This window comes from Phyllobates terribilis, unplaced genomic scaffold, assembly GCF_046119375.1.
Source record: "Phyllobates terribilis strain yellow unplaced genomic scaffold, ASM4611937v1 Scaffold_5__5_contigs__length_657084704, whole genome shotgun sequence".
Classification (NCBI taxonomy): Eukaryota; Metazoa; Chordata; class Amphibia; order Anura; family Dendrobatidae; genus Phyllobates; species Phyllobates terribilis.
In genome coordinates, this window is record NW_027362765.1 from 636,985,766 (window position 1) to 637,007,210 (window position 21,445).

Below are 21,445 nucleotides of genomic sequence, written 5' to 3' on the forward strand. Positions count from 1 at the left end.
GTACCACCCACAGACCAACGGCTTGTGCGAACGGCTCACTGGCACTCTGAAGCAGATGCTTAACATGTTGGTCGACTCCCACGGACGTGACTGGGAGCGATACCTTCCACACCTGCTATTTGTCTACCGGGAGGTTCCACAATCTTCAACAGGGTTCTTCCCCTTTGAGCTCCTGTACAGCCGACGTGCGCGGGGATACCTTGCTCTTGTGAAAGAGGTCTGGGAAGGGGACTTAGCCACCCCTGGAGTGTCGGTCATCGAATATGTCATGCGCTTCCGTGACAAGTTGCAGGCCTTGGCGCAGCTGGTGCACGATAATATGACACGAGCCCAGGCCGACCAGAAGCGATGGTACGACCAGAATGCTTGTGAGAGGACCTAACAGGTGGGTCAAAAAGTGTGGGTACTGGTCCCTGTACCTCAGGACAAGTTTCAGGTGGCCTGGGAAGGGCCGTACCTCGTGCACCAGCAGCTCACCACCGTGACGTACCTGGTCACCCTGGATCACACCCGGGAAAAGCGGAAGGCCTTCCACGTAAACATGATGAAGGAACATCATGAGCGGGAGGCCTGCGCCTTCCCCGTATGCAACCTGTCAGAGGAGGGAGAGGCAGAGACCCTCCCAGACATGCTCGCCCAGGCTAGGGCGGGTGGGGCCATCGAGGACGTGGAGGTTTGCAACCAGCTGTTGTTGGATCAACAGTCCCAGCTGTGTGCAACCCTACACTTCTTCCGAGATTTGTTCAGCAACAAGCCCGGAAGGACAGAGGCGACCGTTCATCACGTGGACACCTGGGATTATCCCCCAGTCCGGCGTTCAGCATATCGGGTCTCCCTGGAAGTTCAGCAGCACATATTCCAGGAGATTGAGATTCTGAAGCTGGGGGGTCATCCAACCATCCAGCAATTCTTGGGCCTCACCTGTACTCCTCGTCCCAAAGAAGGACCGGACAACCCGGTTCTGTGTGGACTAGAGGGGGCTTAACACTATCACGGTCACCAATGCATACCCAATGCTGCGCATCGATGACCTGGTCGATCATTTGGCCAGGGCCAAGTGCCTGACCATCATGGATCTGACGTGGATATTGGCAGATTTCCCTGACCCCAGAGGCACGAGAACGCTCTACCTTTATCACCCCATTTGGACTGTGCAAGTCCACTGTGATGAAGAATGCACTTGCCGTTTTTCAGCTGACGGTCAACACGCTGCTCAAGGGACTCGAAGGGTACGCAGCCGTGTACCTGGATGACATTGCCATCTTCAGTCCCACCTGGGAGGATTACCTGGTGCATCTGGCCCAGGTGGTCGAGTGGATCCATTGTGCTGGTTGACCATTAAGCTGGAAAAGTGCCATCTGGGTATGGGTGAGGTCCACTACCTGGGACACCTGGTACGCGGGGAACTCTAAAGCCTGAGTCCGGGAAGGTGGATGCCCTCCGCAGTCGATTGGACAAACTACTGTGAGACAGCCTTCCGGGTGCTGAACACCGCCCTTTCTAGCTTCCCGGTACTACAGGCAGCCGACTTTACACCGCCGTTTGTAGTGCAAACCGATGCCAGCAACTTTGACCTCAGTGCTGTGCTCAGCCAGGTTTACACTATGGGCCATGAACACCCTGTTTTGTACCTGAGCTGGAAGCTCCTGCTGAGGAGGTGGCCTACTCCAAGATGGAGAAGGAATGTCTGGCAATTGTGTGGGCCCTGCAGTTTCTGCAGCCATACCTGTACAGATGCCAATTCACCGTAGAAACGGACCACAACCCCCTCAGCTGGTTCCACACTGTATCTGGAACAAATGGGAGGTTGCTACGCTGGAGCCTTATGCTCCAGCAGTACCACTTCCCCATTCGCCACAAGAAGGGCCATGACCACGGTAATGCCGACTGTTTATCCCAACAAGGGTGTAACATCCCTGGCGGCGTGCTGGCGTGGCTTACCACCTCCCACCATGCAAGACCGCCATCTTACCTGTCAGGCCAGGCTGCACACTTTGCTCCAGTACCTGCTGTGTTTCTTGTCTGATTGCTTAGGGCGGCGGCGCGGTTACTGCCTGATTCTTATAGTTACTGTGTGCGCACTCCTAATGTCTCCTCAGCCTATTGCTGTGAGTCACTGGATACTTACACCCCCTCCACCCAGTAGGAGGTGCCTGAGCAACAGTTTCCTTCAGTGTGTTCCTTGCAGCTGAGTTGCCAGGTCCTGTCCTATATCTTGTCTGTTTCCGCCACCCTGGGGGCTGTATACCCAGGCCTGTTACCTGTATCTGTGACTTCTAGTCTGCCTCCGCTACCCTGGGGGCTGAGTTCCCAGGCTCGTTCCTGTATCTTGTTCCTGGTTCAGTTCCTGTCTGAACTGTGTCCTAGCCCGTTACCTGTCTGTCTCTATGTCCGCACCTTCCCTTTTCCTGCAGTGTCTGAACCTGCACCTAACTCCAACTCGTTGTCTCTGTACTTCTGTTTGTGAGTTTTGTGTCCACTCGCTACTTCATTGTAAGTACCTTGTGTGTATCTGGTTCTGCTTGTCCCATTTCCCTGCTTCCGTATATACCTCCTGTGTTCTAACTATCTTCCTGTATTTTCCAGTCTGTTCCATGTGAACAGAGCCGTCTTGTCTGCCTGCACCTTCTGCTCTGTTCCGCTCTGCTCTGCTTGCTCACCACACCTGCGGTTTCGCTCTGCTCTGCTTGCTCAAAGGACCTGCAGTTTCGCTCTGCTCTGCTTGCTCAAAGGACCTGCAGTTTCGCTCTGCTCTGCTTGCTCAAAGGACCTGCAGTTTCGCTCTGCTCTGCTTGCTCACCGCACCTGCGGTTTTGCTCTGCTCTGCTTGCTCACCGCACCCGCGGTTCCGCTCTGCCCCGCTTGTCCTCCGCGCCTGCGGTTCTGCTCTGCTAGTCCACCGCACCCGAGGCTCTGTTCCTGTATCCCAGTCTGTACTGGTCCCTATCCAGCCTGCGTTAATAGCTGCCAGTACCCGCCTGTCTGCATACCAGCCGTTCCTGCCAGTATCCGCCTGTCTGCATACCAGCCGTGCCTGCCAGTACCCGCCTGTCTGCACACCAGCTGTGCCTGCCCGTTCCTGCATTCCCCGGTGTGGGTCAACAGCTGTGACCGGGGTCTGACCTGGAGTAGCACCTGGTCCCTCTGCTCGGTTCCTCCCTGGTTCACGGAGTTGACTGAGCCGCCGTGCGACCTTGGTCAGACCGAGCTGATACTTAGTTGCGTCCCTCCAGGCACTCCTCAGTTCATGGTCCAGTGGGATCACTAACCACGCTCACGCCAGTCAGTCCAGACGTGAGCGTAACAAAGGGTAGGTTGCGCGTGGTTGAACACTGGGAAGTGCTGCCCCCTTGCGCCCTCTAAAGGGGGGAGGTGTGAAGAATATTGCAGATGTAATTCCATTTCAATCATTGTATCCTATTTGGCAGGGGATTATAAAGCCTCTTTTGTGTGCAGTTGTAACACAACCCGGAGCAGCTGCAGGAGGAGGGATTAAGAGACTGAGTGACAAATATCACACCTAGAGCCAGTACAATACAGAACAAAGGGCCTGTTGCCTGATAGGTATTCCATATCGGGTTATTGAAATACTATACATCCTAGGCCTCACATGAATAGATTTTTGAAATCCCAAGAACAATGGGAATGTCCACCTGGGTCTCAACCCAGTCTAGCACATAGGGATAGGGAGATACACAACACAGCCGTTCAGAAACCCCTAGGGTCACTGTGTACACTGTGTATAGTCTCCACACTTAGTAGGGACCCAGCTGGATCCGATGATACCAGAACCGTCTCCCTAGGACCGTCCATTCAGGAGTTATGACCCATTTTAGTTTCTGGAGTTTCTAGCTGCTAGAAGCCGAGGTGCACAATTGGGTCCATCCCAGGGGACAAAAGGGGGGTGACCCAGAGGGGTTAAAAGGCTCCTGCAGTTCTAGACCTATTGCTTTTTCTCTGGGAGATTGCAACGACACATGTGAAACAAGTCACACAACACAGAGAACCACAAGCCTTCCATGTGGCAGCCCTCCCCCACGAGTCAGGCCTGGTAACTGTCTCTTAATATCTGCATACATTTGTACCACTACTATTGTGTTTGCATCTCTGACCATTATGTATGTATAATCCTTATGTATATAGTCTATTGTTTAGTGTGCTCTTAAGGCAACTAAATATATAATTTAACCTTGGGCTGATCTTTTATCTTGATCCACAAATCCACACATCCACTGTTCGTTTCAACTCACATGCTACCGGGACTGGTTTCTACTTATGTCTACTAGGAATTGATGGCAGCTCTACTGGGCTGATAAGGTTGTGTTTCACTGGGGTCAGTGAGAAGGGCTTCTCAGCCTGTCAGGGGTGTGAACGAGTGTGGTGACTGAGTGGGCCACCTCTTCTCACTCCCAATACCTTACTGAACCCATGAGGACAGGGGGTGTCTGTGTAGAACTGTACTAATCTGACCCAAGGGAGTGCGGAACGTCACGTTGGTGCAAAGTGAGGATCCATATTATGTGATCCATCTGATGTAATAGCGACGTCAGGCGGGTGGCGCGGTTGGGATCCTTCATATGTGGTGGCAACAGTGGTATTCTGCGTGATCTCTCTGGTGCCATTCTTCACATGTGGTGGCAGCACGGTGGGATCGAGATAATAGTTTGTGTGAATGTGGAACGCATACTCACAGACACTAAATACTGCCAGCAGTAGCTTTTGTTGCTGGGGTGTTTAACATCAGCTCAGCACTAGACAGTCCGAGTGCAAATACTGTAAGATGTGTGGGTGCAACAGAATGCGGCTCTGTGTCAGTGATTATAGAGTGCAAGGATGACCAGTGGTACCAGGGGCAGAACCAAGGATCTGGCCAGTGCTACGGATGGAGGGTGGTGGGGTAGGTGGAAAACGATGTCGCTCTAGGACTATCAAAAAACAATATGAAAAAAAGTGGAGGGGGGTGAGGAATTTAAAAACCTTACACGTTTCGGATAAACATGTCCTTAATTATACAGTAGGTATCATAGGTTTTGGTAATGTTTTTTTGATTATGTGATTTTATGTTACATTAATACATTTACATAAACTTGATGTATTTGTGAATAAAAGTTTAAAAACGTATAAAATAGTAATTGTATTTTGGTAACCATAGAAACATCTGACTACAAGATTTAAAAGCACCTATACTACCAAAAATCTAAATTTGTGTCAGTCTCAAAACTTTTGACCACACTTATATACCTGACAGCACTGAACTGTTTCATCAGTCGCTGTATGTCTTCCTTATCAGGAGACAGTGTATATAAGAAAAGCGGTCTATGGAGCGCTAAAGTGATCACTGAAGAAAACAGATTTGGGGCTTAAAACATTTATTAAGCCCTTTCCACAATGCGTTTTGATAGTAAACTATCTTCATCAGGTGGTACCTTATCAGGAGGGCTCAGATCACTCCCACTAAGCAGATCTTTGGAATGTTGCATAAGTATTAGAACAGAAAAAAATGATTTGTTTGTTCCACTTTAGCAAGTAGATTGAAGTATTCGGAGAGATGCATATCTCCCCAATGATGTGAATTGCAAAGCTGATTATACCTTGTTAAAAGCAAAACATATATGGGCTAAACTACTTGTACAGACATGTTATTAGCAGGGGTATAATGATTGCAGTTGTAGGTGACCAACCAGTCTTGCAAGGAGTACATGAAGACAAGCAGCATGATCATGTCACATCATCACGTTGCTGCAGGAAGAAAGAGGATTTTGCCACCCATTGTAGAAGCATCGTGACAGGCGAGTATATTTTTTTTTATTGAAAATTTGTGCATTGGCGGGCACAAAGGAGGACTTCTTTAGTATGATTTACTAGTCTGTGAAGGCAGAAACGGGAAATTACTTTTGTATAGGTGCAAGGAGTGGATTATTATTATTATTGTATGATGGCAAAGGGAACCTTATTATTTTATGGAGGCAAATGCAACATTATTATTATTGTAAGGAAGCCGAATGTGACATTATTATTGTATGGGGCACAAAGGTGACATTATTATTTTAGAAGTGAACAAATGGGGCATTACTTTTGTATTGAGGCACAAAGAGAGCATTATTATTGTATGTGGGTGCAAAGAGGGTATTATTGTTATATGGTTGTGTAAAAAGGTTATTATTATTGTATGGGGGCACAAAGGGGTACATAATTAGTTTATAGGGACACAAAATGGGATATAATTATAGTATGGGACACAAAGTGGGACTTTGCAAAGGAGATATGACTTCTGTATGGGAGACAAAGGGGGTTAAATTACTATGTGTAGGCATAGAGGGGACACTATAACTGTGTGAAGGTGGATGATGTGGGGTGTTAGTGGTGAGGGGAGCAAAAATTGTTGCATGGCTATAGGAGATGGAATTACATAGTTACATAGGTTGGATAAAGGCCTAGGTCTATCAAGTTCAACCTTCCTCCACCAATTGTACATTTTGTCACTAATTTAACTATAACCCACAATGTTCTGTGTACTGATTAAATCATCCAGCCTTGTATAAAAGCTGTTATAGTGTCTGCCATTACTACCTCTTGTGGTCGGGCATTCCACAGTCTGACTGCTCTGACTGTAAAGAACCCTTTACTATTTAGCTGCCAGAATCGCCTTTCTTCCACCCACAATGAGTGCCCCCTGGTCCTTGGTATGGTCTTTGGAAGGAATAAATCATTGCCAGTGCTTTATACTGACCACACATATATTTGTAAATGTAAATGAGATCTCCTCTGAGCCGTCTTTTTCTAAGCTAAACAGGCCCAACTTTTTTAATCTCTCATCATATGAGAGGCCTTCCATCCCTTGTAATAATCTAGTTGGCCGCCTTTGAACTGACACTAACTTTTGAATATCCTTTTTAAAATGTGGAGTCCAAAACTGGATCCCATATTCTAGATGTGACTTTACCAGTGAATTATAAAGGGGTAACAGTACATTGGGATTGCAAGATTTTATTTCCTTTTATACATCCTAAAATCTTGTTTGCTTTTGCTTCTGCTGCTTGACATTGAGCACTGTTGCTCTGGGTACTTGTAACAAGAATACCCAAGTCGTTCTCCTGTACTGTAGTCCCGAGTACATTCGCATTTAATGTATATGCTGCAATAGGATTGCTCCGTCCCAAGTGCATTACCCTACATTTATCTACATTAACCTCATTTGCCAAGTGTATACCTATTCATCTTATCCATTTTTGCAATATTATAATGTCAAAATCAGATTTTAATACCCTACATAGTTTGATATTGTAAGAAAAAACTTACACTTTACTCTCAATCCCATTCAAAAGGTCATTAATAAAGAGGTTAAAGAGAATCGGTCCTAGCACAGATCTCTGCTGCACCCCACTGCTGACTATATCCCATTTAGAGAACGTACCAATAATGACAACGCTTTGTTTCCTGTCATTTAGCCATTTCATTACCCATCTGCATATAGTTCCCCAAGTCCTTGCTTCTGTAGCTTCAGTATAAGGCTCTTATGTGATACAGTATCTAATGCCTTTGCAAAGTCCAGATAAATAACATTAGCCTTATTGCCAACATTTTTGATATTGTAAGATTTGCACTTACCTCCTTCTAGAAACCCAACATGTTGGTTAGACACGACCTATCTTTCATGAATCCATGATGGTTATCACTTATTATATAACTCTCTGCAATATAACTGTGCAGGTCATCTCTTATGATGCCCTCAAAAACTTTGCACACTACTGATGTCAGACTTACCGGACGGTAGTTACCTGGGATCCACCTTCTTACATTTCTTAAATATGGGTACCACATCAGTCATCCTCCAATCCTGTGACACTACCCCTGTTACAAGAGAATCTAGGAATATGAGATACAGCGGTCTGTCAGTTACTGAGCTCAGTTTCCTCATTATCCGAGGATGAATGCCATCTGGGCCGGGGAATTTGTCAATGTTTAATTTACTCAGATGCAGGCATACTTCTTTTTGTGTTAAACTAGTTATATGAGGTGGTGAACTTTGATTTTTACCTTGTTGAAAGATCCATGGAGCAGACGGTTCATTGGCAAACATGGATGAAAAGTGCCTGTTTAATATCTCAGCCTTTTCTTTGTCCTCTATAATTATCTTGTTATTACCGTTTTTTTAAGGAGCCGATACCATCTTTTTTTTCTTTTTGGCATTGATGTATTTATAAAATTTTGAGGGTTTTAATGTAATGTCGCTGGTGATTTGTTTCTCTGTAGCTAACTTTACTAGCTTGATTTATTTTTTACATTTCTTATTTAGATCTCTATACTCCTGAAATTCTATTTCTGTATTTTTGGCCTTCAAGATTTTGAATGCCCTTTGTTTTTGTCTTATTAAACTTTTTAATGTCTTATTTATCCATAATTGTTTATTTTTTATTGCTGGACATTTTATTACCAGAGGGTATACATTTTCTACAGGATTCTAGTAGTATTTTCTTAAACATGCCCCTTTTATGTTCAGTAACCCCAGTTACCCTGACATGGTTCCAGTGTACCCAATTAAGCTCTTCCCTTAATTTGTTGAAATCTGCTTTCCTAAAGTTCCAAGTTTTTGCATTTCCCCTTTTGAATGTTTGATTTAAAATTACATTCAAATTTGCCATATTATGGTCACTGCATCCCAAATGCACCCTGACCTGTATATCTGAAATTGTATCTGGCCTACACTCCCTGACAGAAGTTATGTCGCTTATCCATGTTATGTAAATAAAAGCTTATAACCTGAAGTTAAATTCATCCATTGGTTTTATAAATTACTCTTTTGAAATCAGTTCTCATACTTTGCACTGACGAGGGCCAACAGCCTGAAACATCATGTCTGCAAATTGAGATTCTGATTTGGCTTTTATTCTAAGTCATATTGCACGACTCGTTAAAGGGTTGATTGTGACTTGTAGGATTGCTGCTTCCAATAGGTGGCGCTATAGAGTACAAGTCCTCTTTTTCTCTGAAGAGGCAATTTGCATCTTTTGAAAGCTGAAACCCTCCCAAATTTGGTATAGGTTAAGAAAATAAATTGGCATCAATGCTGAAATATTGATCATTTAATGAACACAGAATGGTCAGATTTTGGCAAGACAAAAGTTTTGTCGCCTGGTCATATAATGCACCCAATCCTAGTTTACATCCCCACCAGTGCTCAGTAAATGATCGGTTAATTAGTGGGTGTGTATAAAAAGAAACCCAGCACCCCAGACCTTCACTTGAACTGCAACTTGAGCTCTGACAACATGCTGGCACCTTTAACGTGTCTCAGTGTCAAGTACAAAGAATTAAAAAAAAGATTTGAAGAGACTGGAGATGTTTGATAAGCCCAGGTCCGGCAGACCCCGCAACACAACTGCTCAGGAGGAACGTTTGTTGGTTAGAAAATCCAAAGCAAGCCCCTCTTCCACTGCAGCAGAGCTCCTGGTCACCTAAAGTCCCTGTGTCAACTAGAGCAGTTTGTAGGATTCTGTCTCAAAATGGCCTCCATGGTCGAATCAGTGCCCAGAAGCCAGCACTAAACAAAAGGCAAATAAAAATCTGTGTGGCATTTGCTAAGTCCCACAGCCTGCTAAACAGATGGACGCTGGAAAAGTGGCAGAAGGTGGATTTCTCTGATGAATCTTCAGTAGAATTACACTACAGCCGAAGCACATACTGCAGGAGACCTACTGGAGCCCGTATGGATCCAAAATACACCAAGAAAACAGATAAATTTGGTGGTGGAAAAATCATGGTCTGGGGTTACATTCAGTATGGGGGTGTGCGAAACATTTGCAAGGTGGAAGCCAATATCAATAGCCTAAAATATCAAGAAGTATTAGCTACCTCTTACATTCCAAATCATAAAAGGGGTCAAATTCTGCAGCAGGATGGTGCTCCATCTCATACATCCATCTCTACAACAAAGTTCCTCCAGGAAAAAAAGATCAAAGTACTCAAGGACTGGCCTGCCCAGTCACCAGACATGACCATCATTCAGCATGTTTGGGGTAGGATGAAAGAGGAAGCTTGGAAGACAAAACCAAAGAATCTAGATGAACTCTGGGAGGCATGTATGACGGCATTCTCTGCTATTCCTGATGACTTCATTAATAAATTGTATGAATCATTGTTGAACCGCATGGATGCAGTCCTTCACGCTCATGGAAGTCACACAAAATATTAAATATGACTCTAATAGCGCCACAACTTCATTCACAAATGTTATGCAACATGTATTTGTATTTTAAGATAATTATTTGTTTGAATATCACATTACTTTCTGTGGGCGACAAAACTTTTGTCATGCCAAAATCTGACCATTCTGTGTTCATTAAATGATCAATATTTCAGCATTGATGCCAATTTATTTTCTTAACAGAAACCAAATTTGGGAGGGTTTCAGCTTTCAAAAGAGTAATTTATAAAACCAATGGATGAATTTAACGTCAGGTTATAAGCTTTCATTTACATAACATGGATAAGCGACATGACTTCTGTCAGGGAGTGTATTTGACAGGATCAGATCCAGCAGAATACCTCATCTATTTGGTTCATCTGCAAGTTGAAAGAGGTAATTGTCTTGAATTGCGGATAAGCACTTGGTGCTTTTAGCACAACCAGAAGATTCCATGTCCCATTCAATGTCTGGATCGTTAAAATCCCCCATAATAAGGACCCTATTACTATTTGCTGCCTTTTTAATTGTTGCAGCATTTCATCCTATACCTGTTCAGCTATATTAGGCGGCTTGTAACAAACACCAATTAGCAGCTCTCTATTATTGCCATCCCCATGTACATTTACCCATTTAGTCCTGCGTGTGGCTGTGGAAATTTAACTCCGCTTCCCAAAGATGTGATTAACTACAGTTAGTTTATGTTTTAAATAGGGAGGCAATCACTTTTTTTCACACAGGGCCCTGTAGGTTTGGATTTCTTTTTCCCCTTAATAACAAAGACCTTCATTTAAAAACTGCATTTTGTGTGTACTTGTGTTATCTTTGTCTAAAATTTAAATTTGTTTTGTGATCTGAAACATTTAAGTGTGACAAACATGAAAAAGAATAAGAAATCAGGAAGTGGGCAAACACTTTTTCACACTATTGTATGGTATGCAGATCACCTGTGTACACCTGGTATCTTCCACTATATGGTCACTGTAGGGTTATAATATTGGTCTTAGTACAGTTGTTTTTCTTAATGGTCATAGTGGTGGTATGATTTGTTCATTATTTAGTGATATTGTTGGTAGTATCGGTCAATATGGTGTTTTTTTAAGTAATAATATGGTGATATATTTACTTATATAGTGGTATAATTTGCTAATTGTAAGGCTTTGGAAGGGAGTGTTTTTAATTTGGGGGAGGGTGAAAATTGATCTTTATAGTCCTTAGCAGGGCCACAGGGTCCCACACATCAAAGCAACAACCTGGTCATTGTGGGGGGATCCATGTCCAAGGTTCTTGGAGATGTTCATTGATGAGGTAACTGGAGCCAGATACCTGCATAGATTTCTCAACCCATTAGGCTATATTCCCACCATGAGCTTTTGGTGAGTGTTTAATGTTGCAGATTTTCTGCACCCATTAAGTAAAATAGGTTACTTGCATTTTTTCAAAAATATGCAGCATAGAAAAACTCACCAAATACTTCTTGTGGGAATGTAGTCTAACTGTTCTTTACTTGTGGTAGATGGACAAATTCTTTGACCGCTTTTCTCGAATGCTACTAGATTGTTCAATAAATTTCCACTGCTGAACTTTCAAAATTCTACAGGTTCTTAATCCAGGTTCAAATTAAATATGTCTGCCTGTAAAGAATGTTTGAATTGTTTGTTGTACTCTTTAAGGCTGAGTTCACACGATGCGTATTTAATGCGTTTCCGCGGCGTGTTTTGCAGTTGCGTAAACGCCGCAGAAACGCATTAAAAACGCATGGTAGAAGGGCAGCAATGATCCCCAATTGTGCTGTGCCCATGATGCGGATTTTTCCGCAGCGTAAACGCTGCGCTCAAAAATCCGCAGCATGTCAATTAATTTTGCGTAAACGCAGTGTTTTCGCCGCCATTGACTTGCATTAGAACGCGCCAATTCCGCAAGACTGCATCTGTGCTTGCGTAATTGGCGCGCTCTAATGTGCGGATGGTACCCGGGTGTAGAGGAGAGGAGACTCTCATCCACACCCAGGTACCATTAAAAGCTGTAAAACAAGAATAAAATAAAAAATATATATATATGCTTACCATCTGTCGGCCCATGCACTGCTCCTGCTTGGTTCCCGGCACTTGCAGTGAGTTGTAGGACCTGCGCTGACGTCAGAGTCATGTGACGGGTCACGTGACGCTGATGTCGGCAGGTCTTTCAATTCAAAGTTGCCGGCGAGGGAGAATGGATTGAGCAGGACAGCGCGGGCCATCGGAGGTAAGTATATACACTCTCTTGGGTCACACTATATAAATCCATGCTGTTTGCATGGATTTATATAGTGTGACCAAGTTGTCAAGCAGTTTTCCAAGTAATGCTAAAATCGCCTGAAAAGCACTTGACAACCCGCATGTGGAAATGCATGTGAAGAACGCTTCACATCCGCATGTCCCTGGCAGGAAAAACGCATGTACAATCCGCATGTACAATCCGCATGCGTTTTTTCTGCCAGGGAGATGCAGAAATGATGCAGAAATTTTCTGCTTCATTTCTGCATCGTGTGCACATACCCTAATTCAGGGTTCCCCAACTCCAGTCCTCAAGGCCCACCAACAGGTCATATTTTCAGGATTTCCTTAGTGTTGCTCAGGTGATGGAATTATTGCCTGTGCAGGTGATGTAATTATCACCTGTGTAATACTAAGGAAATCCTGAAAACATGACCTGTTGGTGGGCCTTGAGGACTGGAGTTGGGGAACCCTGCCCTAATTGACATCCTTTTCTGGTTATAGTATGTGTAAGGCCACGTTCACATATACAGTATTTGGTGAGTATTTTACCTCAGTATTTGTAAACTGAAACCAGGAGAGGAACAATCAGAGGAAGTATAATAGAAACCCGTCACCACTTCTGTATTTATCACCCACTCCTGGTTTTGGCTTACAAATACTGATGTAAAATAACAACAAGACAAACACTGGAGAAACACAGTTCTCTACCCCACAACCTTAAGAAGCAATAAACATGAGTTATTTATACATCCTGGCTCTGCAAATCCAGTATAAAATTTCAACTTTAATATGTTTAAGGCTATGTGCCCACGATGCAGAAATGCTCAGGATTTTTTTCTGAGCGTTTCTGCATCTCTCTGGCAGAAAAAATTGCATGCGGATTGTACATGCGGATTGTACATGCGTTTTCCTGCCAGGGACTTGCTGATGTGAAGCGTTCTTCACTTGCATTTCCGCATGCGGGTTGTCAAGCGCTTTCCAAGCGATTTTAGCATCACTTGGTAAGTGCTTGACAACTTGGTCACACTATATAAATCCATGCAAACGGCATATATAGTGTGACCCGAGAGAATGTAAAAAAAAAATTAAAAAATATATACTTACCCTCCGATGGCCCGCGCGGTCTTGCTTCGCTCGGTCCCGGCTACCGGCAGCGGTACACTTAAGGACCTGCCGACGGCAGCGTCGCGTGACCCGTCACATGACTCTGATGTCAGCGCAGGTCCTTCATTCCATCGTGAAGTGCCGGGAAGCAAGGAGGAGCGCAGCGCGGGCCCCCAGAAGGTAAGTATACATTTATTTTTTATTTTATTCTTTTTTTACAGCTTTTAATGGTACCTGGGTGTGGATGAGACTCTCCTCTCCTCTATACCCAGGTACCATCCGCACATTAGAACGCGCCAATTACGCATGTACAGATGCAGTCTTGCGGAATTGGCGCGTTCTAATGCAAGTCAATGGCGGCAAAAACGCAGCGCTTTCGCAAAATAATTGGTAGTGCTGCGTTTTTTTCCGAAATGATAATCCGCAGTGGAAAGTTCCGCAGCATGTGCACATCACATGCGGATTATCATTGGGGGACATGGCAGTTCTTCTACCATGCGTTTTTTAAGAGTTTTTGCCGCTGCGGAAACGCTTAAAAAACGCATCGTGGGCACACAGCCTGACAGAAGTTAAAATAAAATCTGTTTATATTTCCAGCAGCTGACTGCTCAAAAAAAACCTGTTGAAAATCTCCTTTCTTTTCCAGACGACAAAGTAAACTGCAATAATATCAGAAAGGACAATCAAGAAAATTCAAGAACACTTCTTATAACAACTATACCATCATTCTTTCCTAGCGATGATCTGTCTACTGATTTCACTAATTGCAATGAACCTTTACCTGGTCAATTACAGATTGATAAGCAAAGCACAGAAGATACAGAGGGTAAAATATTTCCATATTCCGAATGTGACAAACTTTTTAAAAGGAAAACAATTCTATCAATGCAGGAAAAAATTCACAGCGATGAGAAGCCATTTTCATGTTCTGAATGTGGAAAAAATTTTAGGAAGAAATTTAACCTTACTAAACATGAATTAATTCACAAAGATGAAAGGCCATTTCCTTGTTCAGAATGTGAGAAAAGTTTTCGCCAGAAATCAGATCTCATTATTCATCAAAAAATGCACACGGGAGAGAAGCCGTATTTATGTTCTGAATGTGGTAAATGTTTTGCAAGGAAATCATGTCTTGTTGAACATCTGAGGACTCACACAGGGGAAAAACCATTTTCATGTCCAGAATGTGGTAAATGCTTTCGCCAGAGGTCTGCTGCTGTTCACCATCGTGTAATCCATACAGGAGAGAAACCCTTTTCATGTTTGGAATGTGACAAATGGTTTAGCAAAAAAGCTGATAGTATTAAACATATGAGAACTCACACTGGGGAGAAGCCATTCTCATGTTCAGTATGTGGGAAAAGCTTCACAAGAAAAACAAGTCTTGTTCAGCATCAGAGAACTCACACTGGAGAGAAGCCATATTCTTGTTCAGAGTGTGGGAAATGTTTTAGTCAGAAGTCAGATCTTCTTAACCATCAGGTAATCCATACAGGAGAGAAGCCATTTTCATGTAATGAATGTGGAAAATGGTTTAGCAAGAAGTCTTATAAGGTTAAACATCTGAGAACTCACACTGGGGAGAAGCCATTCTTATGCTCAGAATGTGGGAAAAACTTCACAAGAAAATCAAGTCTTGTTCAGCATCAGAGAACACACACAGGAGAGAAGCCATATTCTTGTTCAGAATGTGAGAAATGTTTTAGTCAGAAGTCAGATCTTCTTAAACATCGGGTGATCCACACAGGGGAGAAGCCATTTTCTTGTTCTGAATGTGGAAAATGGTTTAGCAAGAAAGCTGATCGTATTAAACATCTGAGAACTCACACTGGGGAGAAGCCATTCTCATGTTCAGAATGTGGGAAAAGCTTCACAAGAAAAACAAGTTTTGTTCAGCATCAGAGAACTCACACTGGAGAGAAGCCGTTTTTTTGTTCAGAATGTGAAAAATGTTTTAGGCATAATTCTGATCTCATTAAGCATCATAGAACTCACACAGGGGAGAAGCCATATTTATGTTCAGAATGTGGAAAATGTTTTAGGCTTAATGAAGATCTTGTTAAGCATAGGGTAATCCATACAGGGCGGAGGCCATTTTTATGTTCAGATTGTGGGAAATGTTATAATCATAGATCATCGCTTGCTCAACATAAGAAGCGTTTTCATTTTAATAGTCAGACTGTAGTAAATTTTCCTTAGATCTAATGTTTCCGAAAAATAAAATGTATTATGTTAATATTTTGTATCATGATTTTCTTAAACTCAGAATTGCTCATATTCATATTTTTTTCAGTGTCAGTAGTATAACCCTCAACAAAATGAATGACAAAGAGCTGAGCCTTCAGATAGAACCTAGGCCTCTGTGCAACTCCATACACCATGCCACATTTCACCATGTCTGTAAGATATTCCAGGTTCTAACCTTCTCTCTAGCCAGAGTTGATGCACAGGTTCACAAGATGCCTTCTTTGCGAGTTCATCCTGGCAGTCATAAAAGCAGTGGTAGCCCAGTCTTTGCACTGGATTACTGTGGAGCACAGCTGCAGACTTACCATCTCAACCTTTTGCTTTAGTCACAGCTAATTTCCTATTGCCCTGCATTTGGGACCTTCAAGACTACTTCTGCTTAGAGTTTTTCCCGATCTAACCCCATAGAATTCTGTCGGTAACAATTTTCATCTATCATAGTAATGTAATAATCTGTCATCATTTAATACAAATTTTACCTGTAAACTGAGAATTAATGATCAGTCCTGGTGGGGATGAAGCAAATTTCTCTGATAAGATATATCATAAGTTGCTTATTTTCATGTGTACTACTGATTTATGAAATTATCAATCGGATAAGTGATAATTGTTAGACTGGTGACCTCTTTTTCAAGTGGTTTACTCTGGATACCCAATGTTGCTTATTCTCAAATGTATAGGCTTTTAACTAATTTCAATTGCATTACCTAAGTCTGGTTGTTAAATAAAAAAAACAAAAACATTTCAAATTTTACTTGAAATCTCAAAAAAATAATTATACAGTGTTTAGATTGCCATTACATACAGTTGTATGAAAAAGCTTGGGCACCCCTATTAATCTTAAGCTTAATGTTTTATAAAAATTGGTGTTTTTGCAACAGCTGTTTCAGTTTGACATATGTAATAACTGTTGGACACAGTAATGTTTCTGCCTTGAAAGGAGGTTTATTGTACTAACAGAAAATGTGCAATCTGCATTCAAACAAAATTTGGCAGGTGCATAAGTATGGGCACCCTTATCATTTTCTTGTTTTAAATACTCCTACCTACTTTTTACTGACTTACTAAAGCACTTTTTTTGGTTTGGTAACCTCATTGAGCTTTGAACTTCATAGCCAGGTGTATGCAATCATGAGAAAAGCTACTTAAAGTGGCCACTTGCAAGTTGTTCTCCTGTTTGAATCTCCTCTGAAGAGTGGCATCATGGGCTCCTCAAAACAACTGTTGAATGATCTGAAAACAAAGATTATTCAACGTAGTTGTTCAGGGGAAGGATACAAAAAGCTGTCTCAGAGATTTAACCTGTCAGTTTCCACTGTGAGGAACATAGTAAGGAAATGGAAGAACACAGGGACAGTTCTTGTTAAGGCCAGAAGTGGCAGGCCAAGAAAAACCATCAGAAAGGCAGAGAAGAAGAATGGTGAGATCTGTCAAGGACAATCCTCAGACCACCTCCAGAGAGCTGCAGCATCAACTTGCTGCAGATGGTGTCACTGTGCATCGGTCAACTATACAAGGCACTTTGCACAAGGAGAAGCTGTATGGGAGAGTGATGCGAAAGAAGCCGTTTCTGCAAGCACGCCACAAACAGAGTCGGCTGAGGTATGCAAAAGCACATTTGGAGAAGACAATTTCTTTTTGCAAGAAGGTCCTGTGGACTGATGACACCAAGATTTAGTTGTTTGGTCATACAAAAAGGCGTTATGCATGGCGGCAAAAAAACACAGCATTCCAAGAAAAACACTTGCTACCCACAGTAAAATTTGGTGGAGGTTCCATCATGCTTTGGGGCTGTGTGGCCAATGCCGGCACCGGGAATCTTGTTAAAGTTGAGGGATGCATGGATTCCACTCAGTATCAGCAGATTCTTGACAATAATGTTCAAGAATCAGTGACAAAGTTGAAGTTACGCAGGGGATGGATCTTTCAGCAAGACAATGATCCAAAACACCGCTCCAAATCTACTCAGGCATTCATGCAGAGGAACAATTACAATGTTCTGGAATGGCCATCCCAGTCCCCAGACCTGAATATCATTGAACATCTGTGGGATCATTTGAAGAGGGCTGTCCATGCTAGGCGACCATCAAACTTAACTGAACTGGAATTGTTTTGTAAAGAGGAATGGTCAAAAATACCTTCATCCAGGATCCAGGAACTCATTAAAAGCTACAGGAAGCGACTAGAGGCTGTTATTTTTGCAAAAGGAGGATCTACTAAATATTAATGTCACTTTTCTGGTGAGGTGCCCATACTTATGCACCTGTCAAATTTTGTTTGAATGCAGATTGCACATTTTCTGTTAGTACAATAAACCTCATTTCAAGGCAGAAACATTACTGTGTCCAACAGTTATTACATATATCAAACTGAAATAGCTGTTGCAAAAACACCAATTTTTATAAAACAATAAGCTTAAGATTAATAGGGGTGCCCAAACTTTTTCATATAACTGTACTTTGTTATAGTGCCCTATGCGGTTCTTTTGACTTCCTCAGAATGTTCATCTAATGACTTTTCATGATCACACTTTTGTGGCATAATTGATGTATCCGAACTGTAAAAACAATGTATTGAAAAGGATACGTTTGAATTTACTTAGAACGCAATTGGAAAACGTATGTGAAATGGCTATTAGTTTAACATACGTTTGAACAGATCCATTTTAATCCGTTTTTTCTGCATTATGTAAAAAATTAGATTTAACTGAGAGCTACCAAGTGCATAGTTTCACTTTGGCAAAAAAAGAAGTGATATTGCAATAAGTCAAATTATTTTTATTAGTATTTATCATATAAAAACAAATTAAAAACAGAAAAGGTGTAGGATTAAGTGAGGGACATGAACTCTGGTAACATACAGTACAGACCAAAAGTTTGGACACACCTTCTCATTTAAAGATTTTTCTGTATTTTCTTGACTATGAAAATTGTACATTCACACTGAAGGCATCAAAACGATGAATTAACACGTGGAATTATATACTTAACAAAAAAGTGTGAAACAACTGAAAATATGTCTTATATTCTTGGTTCTTCAAAGTAGCCACCTTTTGCTTTGATGACTGCTTTGCACACTCTTGGCATTCTCTTGATGAGCTTCAAGAGGTAGTCACTGGAAATGGTCTTCCAACAATCTTGAAGGAGTTCCCAGAGATGCTTAGCACTTGTTGGCCCTTTTGCCTTCACTCTGCGGTCCAGCTCACCCCAAACTATCTCAATTGGGTTCAGGTCTGGTGACTGTGGAGGCCAGGTCATCTGGCGTAGCACCCCATCACTCTCCTTCTTGGTAAAATAGCCCTTACACAGCCTGGAGGTGTGTTTGGGGTCATTGTCCTGTTGAAAAATAAATGATGGTCCAACTAAATGCAAACCTGATGGAATAGCATGCCGCTGCAAGATGCTGTGGTAGCCATGCTGGTTCAGCATGCCTTCAATTTTGAATAAATCCCCAACAGTGTCACCAGCAAAGCACCCCCACACCATCACACCTCCTCCTCCATGCTTCACGGTGGGAACCAGGCATGTAGAGTCCATCCGTTCACCTTTTCTGCATCGTACAAAGACACGGTGGTTGGAACCAAAGATCTCAAATTTGGACTCATCAGACCAAAGCACAGATTTCCACTGGTCTAATGTCCATTCCTTGTGTTCTTTAGCCCAAACAAGTCTCTTCTGCTTGTTGCCTGTCCTTTTAAGTGGTTTCCTAGCAGCTATTTTACCATGAAGGCCTGCTGCACAAAGTCTCCTCTTAACAGTGGTTGAAGAGATGTCTGCTGCTAGAACTCTGTGTGGCATTGACCTGGTCTCTAATCTGAGCTGCTGTTAACCTGCGATTTCTGAGGCTGGTGACTCGGATAAACTTATCCTCAGTAGCAGAGGTGACTCTTGGTCTTCCTTTCCTAGGGCGATGCTCATGTGAGCCAGTTTCTTTGTAGCGCTTGATGGTTTTTGCAATTGCACTTGGGGACACTTTCAAAGTTTTCCCTATTTTTCGGACTCACTGACCTTCATTTCTTAAAGTAATGATGGCCACTCGTTTTTCTTTACTTAGCTGCTTTTTTGTTGCCATAATACAAATTCTAACAGTCTATTCAGTAGGACTATCAGCTGTGTATCCACCAGACTTCTGCACAACACAACTGATGGTCCCAACCCCATTTATAAGGCAAGAAATCCCACTTATTAAACCTGACAGGGCACACCTGTGAAGTGAAACCATTTCCGGTGACTACCTCTTGAAGCTCATCAAGAGAATGCCAAAAGTGTGCAAAGCAGTCATAAAAGCAAAAGGTGGCTACTTTGAAGAACCTAGAATATAAGACATATTTTCAGTTGTTTCACACTTTTTTGTTAAGTATATAATTCCACATGTGTTAATTCATAGTTTTGATGCCTTCAGTGTACAATTTTCATAGTCATGAAAATACAGAAAAATCTTTAACCCCTTAAGCCCCGGAGCATTTTCCGTTTTTGCATTTTCGTTTTTGCTCCCCTTGTTCCCAGAGCCATAGCGTTTTTATTTTTTGGTCAATATGGCCATGTGAGGGCTTATTTTTTGCGGGACGAGTTGTAGTTTTCAACGCCATTACTAGTTTTACCATATCGTGTACGGGAAAACGGGAAAAAAATTCCAAGTGCGGTAAAATTGCAAAAAAAGTGCAATACCACAGTTGTTTTTATTTATTTATTTTTTTACCACGTTCACTGAATGCTAAAACTGACCTGCCATTCTTATTCTACAGGTCATTACGAGTTCATAGACACCAAACATGTATAGGTTCTTTTATATTTAAGTGGTGAAAAAAAAATCCAAAATTTGGTAAAAAAAAAAAAATAGCGCCATTTTCTAAAACCCGTAGCGTCTCCATTTTTCGTGATCTAGGGCTGAGTGAGGACTTATTTTTTGCGCGCCGGGCTGACGTTTTTATTGATAACATTTTGGGGTAGATCTGATGTTTTGATCGCCCGTTATTGCATTTTATTGCAATTTTGCGGCGGCCAAAAAACGTAATTCTGGCGTTTAGAATTTTTTTCTCGTTACGCCGTTTACCGATCGGATTAATTCTTTTTTTATATTGATAGATCGGGCGATTCTGAACGCGACGATACCAAATATGTGTATGTAGGTTTTTTTTTTTTATATATATATTTTATTTTGAATGGGGCGAAAGGGGGGTGATTTAAACTTTTATATTTCTTTATTTTTTTTATATTTTTAAAAACTTTTTTTTTTTAATTTTTGCATGCTTCAATAGTCTCCATAGGAGACTAGAAGCAGCAACTATCCGATCATTTCTGCTACATACAGGGGACGAGCAGGTCCCCTGTATGCAGCAGAAATGGTCCTGTGCTATGAGCGCCGACCAGTAGGTGGCGCTCATAGCGACAAGATCATGACAACCACAGGCGTCTGCTGCAGACCCTGGGTTGTCATGCCCACCCATCGGCGACCCGCGACTGGGTGGGCGGGGCTTATGTCGGAGATTGACAGCGGCATTTAACATCGCGATTCCACCCGCGGCTGTTGCGGGCACATGTCAGCTGTAAGAATCAGCTGACATGTGCTCCGTTCAGTGAGGGCTCAGCGCAGCAGCCCTCACTGAACGGGCAGTACTACCCCCTGGTAGTTAAGGGGTTAAATGAGAAGGTGT

The 21,445-nt window shown here is 42.5% G+C and overlaps 1 protein-coding gene across 4 annotated transcripts in view; it reads left to right on the plus strand.

The window, feature by feature from the left end:
- Positions 1–16,546, plus strand: part of LOC141273802 (uncharacterized) — a 53,885-nt gene extending 37,339 nt beyond the window's left edge. For 2 of the 4 annotated variants that reach the window (XM_073686168.1, XM_073686169.1), the window contains 2 exons: positions 5,667–5,789; positions 14,192–16,546. In XM_073686168.1, coding sequence (XP_073542269.1) covers positions 5,667–5,789; positions 14,192–15,744 — 1,676 coding nt within the window. In that variant the 3' untranslated portion in view covers positions 15,745–16,546. The remainder of the gene's footprint in view (positions 1–5,666; positions 5,790–14,191) is intronic. The other 2 variants (XM_073686170.1, XM_073686171.1) reach the window with 2 other exon arrangements.
- The last annotated feature ends 4,899 nt before the right edge of the window (positions 16,547–21,445 follow it).